At 35.8% G+C, this 7,500-nt stretch overlaps 1 protein-coding gene across 1 annotated transcript in view; it reads left to right on the top strand.

The window, feature by feature from the left end:
• LOC137652750 (protein hobbit-like) overlaps positions 1–7,500 on the top strand; it is a 175,095-nt gene that overhangs the window by 163,153 nt on the left and 4,442 nt on the right. Inside the window, exons 9-11 of the mRNA XM_068386156.1 lie at positions 3,426–3,541; positions 4,559–4,688; positions 6,658–6,807. Of these exons, the coding sequence (XP_068242257.1) occupies positions 3,426–3,541; positions 4,559–4,688; positions 6,658–6,807 (396 nt within the window). The remainder of the gene's footprint in view (positions 1–3,425; positions 3,542–4,558; positions 4,689–6,657; positions 6,808–7,500) is intronic.

The raw sequence follows: 7,500 nt of genomic DNA, 5'->3' as shown, positions 1-7,500 counted from the left end.
CCATATATTTTTGCTCTTCGTCATGGCTCCCAACCATAAAGCAGACGATGACAGCATTTAATCAGAGAAAAGGAAAGCTATTGTCATAGAGATTGTGAAATATGCTGAATAGGGAGAAATGCTGAGAAATATTGGTCGCTTATACAAAGTAAGCCATTTGACTGTCACAATGATTATCAAAGATAAAGATAGCACTCTCGATCTTGTGAAGGGATCTGCTCCTATGAAATTGAGTGGTTACAAATTTATGTAGTTATGTTATTATTGAGATGAAGTTGTTAGTTCTTTGGATGGAAGAGCAGAGTCAATGACATATCCCAGTGAGCCTTATGGTAATTCAGAGAGAAGCAAAAAAATTATTTGACACATTAAATAAAGAAAAGGAGGAAGGGAGTGAATGTTAAGAGTTAGTGACCAGTAGAAGTATGTTAATGCAGTTTAATGAGTTTTCAAATTATCTTAGCATTAAAGTTCAAGGTAAAGCTGCTAGTGGTGATGAGAAAGCAGAAAGTGTGTATCCTGTTGTGGTGGCTGAAATAATTAATGAAGTTGGTCAACTTACTGAACAGATTTTTAATGTGGATAATGCAGGTTTATATTTGTTAAATCTGGCAATGAGACTCTTACTTAGCTTTTTAGAAATAATGCTGCTGGGTACTACAAGCTGAGGCCTTACTGGTATATCAGGATTAAAATCCAAAGGTACTCAAGGCCATTTGGAAGAGTCAAACTACCTATCATCTGGAGAACCAACAAGAAGGCTTGTGTGACACTCAATGTCTTCTAGGAATAGTTTATTCCCTTTTTTGTGCCAGAAGTGGAACAATACTGTGCTTCCAAGGCTTTGCCCTTTAAAGTGTTGTTAATGCTGGAGAATGGCCTTGGTACCCTGCCCACTTCCAGGACTTTAATGTAGATATTAAGATGGTTAACTTCCACCCAATATTACTGCTCTTTTGCAGCTTTTTGACAAAGGTGTCATTTCTTCTTTTAAGGCTTACTACGGTTGAAGAATATTTAGTATGGCCTTAGAAGTTTCATTGAACAATCAGGAATTGTCTCTGAAGGACTTTAGGAAATCCTACAACATTCTTTCAGCTGTAAAGAATATTTCAAATGTTTGGGCTGAAGTGAAGCAGACAAGCTTGAATGATGCGTGTTCAATCTTTGCCCCAGTTTGTAAAGATTTCCATGGTTTTGAGGAGACAATTGACTTGCCGAGAAGATTGTTGAAATTTATAAACAACTTGATTTGGAGGGAATGCTGATGGTGTCAGAGCTACTGGCATTTCATGAATTGTAATTATCTGCTTAGGACCTTGTTCAAATTGGGAACCAGATAATTGAAGAGTAGGAAGTCATACCTACTCCAGAGCCCAAGAGATTTACAACCAAGAATATAGCAAAAAACTTGGTACTGATGTATTAAGAGTAGGCAAAGTTTAATGTTTAGGACCCCAGCACTAAGAGGTACAGTATTTAAGCAGAAAGGTGACATCATGGAATGTGGTAACTTCAGGGGAAATTAAACTAACAGACCATGATTTGAAAGTTTTTGAGAGGGTACTAGATGAGGGATTGAGAGCGATTGTAAAGATTCGGAAACAGTAATATGGATTCATGAGGGGAGAGGGAGTGTGGATGCCATCTTTATAGTAAGGCAATTAAAGGGAAAGAGACTAGAGGGAACCCAAAAGCTCTTTTGTGCTCTTGTAGATTTAAGAAGGCTTGCGATAGAATACCAAGAAAAGTAATGTTTTGGTGCTTCAGGAAGAGGAAAGTCCCGTAGAAGTTGGTTAGAATGGTAGAGATGATATACAAAAGAAGAAGGACAAAAGTAATAACAGCTGTTGGAGAAACAGAAACCTTTGAAGTTAGTGTTAGATTACACCAGGGGTCAGCATTAAGTCCCTTTTTTATTTGTGTTGGTCTTGGATCTGTTAAAAGAAGAGATAAGAAATGAAGAGTTGTGGGAGTTGCTATATGCATGTGATTTGGCGATTAATGCTGAAAATGAGGGAGAATTACAGATAAGGGTTGTAGAGTGTCAAGGACTTTGGAAAGGGGTAGCTTGAGGGTAAATGTGGATAAGACTGAAGCTATGGTGAGCTGTAAAGAAGACAGAGACTGGATAGCCACACATGAAAGTAGAGGCTCAGTTATAAAACAGGTAGAACAATTTAGATACTTGGGATCTACCAGAAGTCAGGAGGGAGGATGTGAGGCTGAAGTTATGAATAGGATAAAAGCAGCTTGCGAGAAGTGGAGGGAGGTAGCAGGAGTAGTATGTGATGAGAAAATGCCAATCAAGCTATAAAATCAAGATCTATAGCACAGTATTAAGACCAGTGTTAATGTATGGATCGGAAACTTGGCTTTAGACGAAAAGAGGAAGCAAAACTTGAAAGAACAGAGATGAGAATGTTTAGGTGGATTATGGGAATATCACTGCCTAAAAACGGGAAAAATGATGAAATAAGAAGAATGATAGGCGTAGTAAATATTACATAGATGATAAGAGTGTGAGGACTGAGATAGTGTGGGCACGTGTTGAGGATCGATGGTGGGAAGGGAGTGATAAGGTCTTGGGAGGAATCTGGTAGGGGAAGAAGATCAAAAGGGAGACAGATAATTAGATGGCAAGATAAAGGTGAAGGATGATATGGAGAGAAGAGGTTTGGTGGAAGAGGATGCCTTTGATCGAAGGCATTGGAGAGGGTACATCAGGCAACCGACCTCTTAATGTTGAGATAACAGTGGGAAAGAAGAAGACTGAGAGGTACAGTGAAATCTGTGGAGGATTCATGAATTTGGTGGTGTGTTGCAAGCAGATCATGGAGAAGATGAGTGTAAATTTGTAGACTAGACTGGAAGGCCTCTTTAAAAAGCTAAAGAGAGATAACAAATTTTATACCCTCCACCTCAGATGCTTGTCAACACCCTGGGGTGTCATTTCTGACTCACCTTCCCAGTATCTCCAGCACCTTCTGCTGATTTTCTGTTTTTTTTTTTTTTTTTTTTTTTTTTTCCAATTTCCTCCTCTTATTAAATTTGTCTCCACACCTGTTCCAGTGTGTAAGCCAACCACTAGAGTGTAAGGATGGAGCTATATTTTTTGTTTCATATCATTCTACAGTATATTTATGGCCCTTGTGTTATTTTTTATTCTTAGGTATGTATCCTTGTCATAAAATGTTTTTATTGCACAAATTATGACTATAGTACTGCATTAGCAAATAGGGGTGACTTTGGTGCATAGATATGTTACTGTGTTTAGGTGTGTACTGACTTGGTCAAAATGTTACTTACTCCATGGAATAGATACGGATTTCCTTTGTAAGCCGAGAACCTACTGTATTAATAAACTTTAAAAGAAATATTTACTAAGATGGGAAAATCTTTTTTATATTTTGTATATTTTTCAGAAAACTTCCCTGCCCTTTTACCAGATTTAAGTACAGAACTACAAATAGATATGATAAAACTTCAATGTACATATGATTCTTCCGTTTCTCTCGATCGATTCAATTTACAGTCTCAGGTAAGTTATTTTCTTATTTTGGAACACTATTGCTACCTTGTAATTTATATTTATTTTTTGGTTGTAGGTCTAGTGGAAAGGATATATCTAAGTTTCATAAGGTAATCTTCGCACTACTTTTGCCTCTGTGATGTGTTAACATACCTGAACAAGTTAGAACAGACCTGCATAAACAAATACAAGTACAGTGAACCCTCGTTTATCGCGGTAGATAGGTTCCAGTCGCGGCCGCGATAGGTGAAAATCCGCGAAGTAGTGACACCATATTTACCTATTTATTCAACATGTATATTCAGACTTTTAAAACCTTCCTTGTACGTAGTACTGTTAACAAACTACCCTTTAATGTACAGAACACTTAATGCATGTACTACAGTACCCTAAACTAAAACAGGCACAAATATTAAAGGTGATTTTATATCATGCATTTCCTAAACATGCTAAAAAGCACGATAGAAAATGGCAACCAATGTTTTGTTTACATTTATCTCTGATCATAATGTAGAAACAAACTGGAGGTAGAGCTTTGCTTATTACCCAGACATATTTCCCATACTTTTCCCTTAGAACTACATCACATCTTCCTACTTTAGATATATATATATATATATATATATATATATATATATATATATATATATATATATATATATGTGTGTGTGTGTGTGTGTATATATATATATATATTTATATGTATACACATATACATACCTACATATATACATAAATACATGCATACATATATATATATATATTACTGTATATATATGGGTTATGGAAAAAATCCGCGAAGTGGTGAATCCGCGATGGTCGAACCGCGAAGTAGCGAGGGTTCACTGTATGTACTTTAAATTCATTTTTTCCTCAAGTATTTCATTTCATCTATTTTATCTATTTAAAAGTAGGCTAAAAATTAATTTCATCATTGTAGCATGTCACTTGCAATTCTTGGACCTAATGTTGGTATTAACTGTAGCCCTATTATACTTTAAGAAAAAAAAAAATTTATCTTTCCAGTTTGTAGGTGACCGGGTGAACATGAAGAGTGAATTTAGGTCATTGCATATTACGTATGATCATCGAGATCTTGGCGTTCTAACAAACTACGCTTCAAGAAGAAAAATCCCATGTTACAATAGGAAACAATGTAAGACTATTTTTCATATATTTTTGGACAACTAGTTCAGGGCTCAGTTCTTTTGAAAATTGGTTTGTTGACTGATTGGGTGGTGATTACTTGTCTGGTATTGCTGTTCCTTTAATCAACTACTTATTCAATTCTCAAATTACATATAACACAGTATAATATGAATACTTTTAAGATAATCATTACTGAAAACCAGGAAAACTATGATCTTCACCAGAAACTAGATTCTTAAAGTTTTACCATCCTGATAACACATGTCTCTCTTTAGTTCACTCAGTTTGTTATTACTGTGCTTCTCCAACATGGTGGTATTTTTGTAGAAGTGGTCTGTGTACAGTACATTTATTTACAAAATCATAAACATTAGTTTAAAGTTAATTACATTATATTACAGTTTATTAAAAATTTTAGAAATTATAGTGAATTGTGAATGATAATTGGAAATTTGTCCATATATTAACTGGTTTTCTATATAGTAGTTTAACAAAAAGGAATACTTGTCAAGATGGGAATTTGAATAATTTTTTATTTCTATACGGACCTGATGTTCATATTACTGCTTTTCCATAAGCACAATGGGACCACAAAATTTATTTGAGATTCTCCTGTTTTTTTCCTTTCAAAAGATTCATGCCCCTAGCAAAGTAATGAACACATATAGCGGATAATGGTAAGTAGCACCATTGATAGCATCTTTAGTTTTGAAGCCTAAAGTATTCCCTATTCCTTGACATCAAGTGTTAGTGGGGAGGCAATTGTGCATGTACAGTATATGAACATCGGGTGAGTATAGAAATAAGAAAAAAATGATCAAAATTCCATTTATTTATATGAACCTCCCCTGATGTTTATATTGCTGACTCCTACACTCTAAAGTAGGTGGGATGCCAGTGAAGGAAAGAAATAGAGTAATGAGAAAATTGATTTGCATATATTAATGAAAATTCTACTGAATTGGTCTAGTTTTAAAGGCTGCGATCTCAAAATACATTTGGAAATATTAAACTCCAGATTGTTTTTCTAACAAATTTTCAAATATCGTAAAAGAAAAACCATACTGTACTTTATTGAATAAAAAAATAAAAACACACAATACCAGCAGCAACTGTAGGATTTAGAGCCCAATAATCTTAATATTAAATCCAAGATTCTTCAAGATAATGTCTACCGAACACCAAGCTGGTATGATATTGAATTAGCGTTAAAATTCCTCCCAAAGAAACATTTTTGCAAAAATTAGGAGATGTAATTTTACTCCAAATATCTAGAACCTTAACCTTATAGGCTTTTATAAAATTTGGATCCAATTCTTGGGGAGCTTTGGTGCCCAACCCTTTAACTAGAAGTAACGCTACATTTTTGGACAGAGGATGAAATGAAATTCAGATCCCACATAGTAAATTAGGGACACTACCTGTAATGTCCACAGATTCTTCAAAATATGCTGATTGTCTTACTGGGGAAAGGCAACAATTTACAGATGAAATGCTTACAACCATTTTTTAAAAAATAATTTACCTCTAAATAAAGACAAAGTAGAATCGTGAAGTAGGAGATGATGAATGACGACTGACAAAATCTAACCAATACCCTTTGCGTTTCAATAGGCGTAGGAAACATCTTTGACAGTCCTGGGGGTGATAAAGAAAAAAGATTGAATGTTTTCAATAGACTTCACAGATGTATATTTTCACATTCTGATTCATTTAAATTCAAGGAAATACCTTCATTTCATCAACAGGTCAAAATTTTACCAATTCATATGCCTATGTCTTGGTCTCAGGATGGGCCCCTCATGTGTTAACCAGGAGGGTTACCCTCATTTCAAAATGGTTTAAAAAACTATTGGGTATCTTTGTGTAATTTGTTAGAAAGGATTCAGGTTCAGCAAGTATGGTTGCTCATGTTATTTGAACTGTTGGGGATCCTGGTCAATTTGAAGAAGTCTCGTTTGGTTCCAACTTTGTAGATTCTGTATTTTGGAATGATATTAGCAACAATTCAGATTTGGGTTTTTCCACCATAGAAGAGAAGGGTGAAGTGACCGGTCGAGTGTCTGGGATTGAAAGGGGAAGAGCAAGAGAGGGTGTGGCTTTATTGCTGAGTGAATGGATGGCAGGTAAAGTAGTGGAATGGAAGGAGATATCATGTAGGTTAATGTGGGTAAGGGTTAGGTTGGTTAGGGAATGATGGGTTTTTTTTAGTGCATATGGGCCAGGTTGTGAGAAAAGTGGAGAAGAGTGGAATGAATTAATTGGGTGTGTAGAAGGAATTATGTAGTTGTCATGGGTAACTTTGAATGCTAGAGTGGCTAGTGGAGAGGTAGGTGTCATTGGGAAGTATGGCGTACCAGGGGGAAATGATAGTAGTGAGAGACTGGTAGATATTTTGTGTTGAGCAAGATATGGTGATAAGTTCTAGCTTTTTCAAAAAGAAAGATAAAAGCAAGTATTCATGGGTAAGAGGGGCAAATGGAAGTGGTAGAAAGGGCTTTAATGGATTATGCATTGATAACTAGAAGAATGTTTGGAAGATGGAAAGACATGCACGTGTTTAGGGGTATGGCTAACGGTATGTCTGATCAATTTTGGTGGGAGGAAAACTAGTTGCAGCAAAAGAGTGGGGGATGTAAAAGGGAGCTAGTGAGGGTTGAAGAGTTAATAAAACCTGAGGTAAAAAGTGAATATCAAGAAAGGTTGAAAATGGCATATGACAGAGTGAAAGTGAGAGAAACTCACTTTACCTTCATGCCCAACCCTCTATTCTTTAACACTCCCTTCACTGCCCCCAACACTTTGCATCCTTCATTCAC

The sequence above is a fragment of the Palaemon carinicauda genome, chromosome 14 (genome assembly GCF_036898095.1).
Source record: "Palaemon carinicauda isolate YSFRI2023 chromosome 14, ASM3689809v2, whole genome shotgun sequence".
In the NCBI taxonomy this organism is placed as follows: domain Eukaryota; kingdom Metazoa; phylum Arthropoda; class Malacostraca; order Decapoda; family Palaemonidae; genus Palaemon; species Palaemon carinicauda.
Note: the sequence above shows the minus strand (reverse complement) of the source record. Positions and strands in the feature narration are given on the sequence as shown.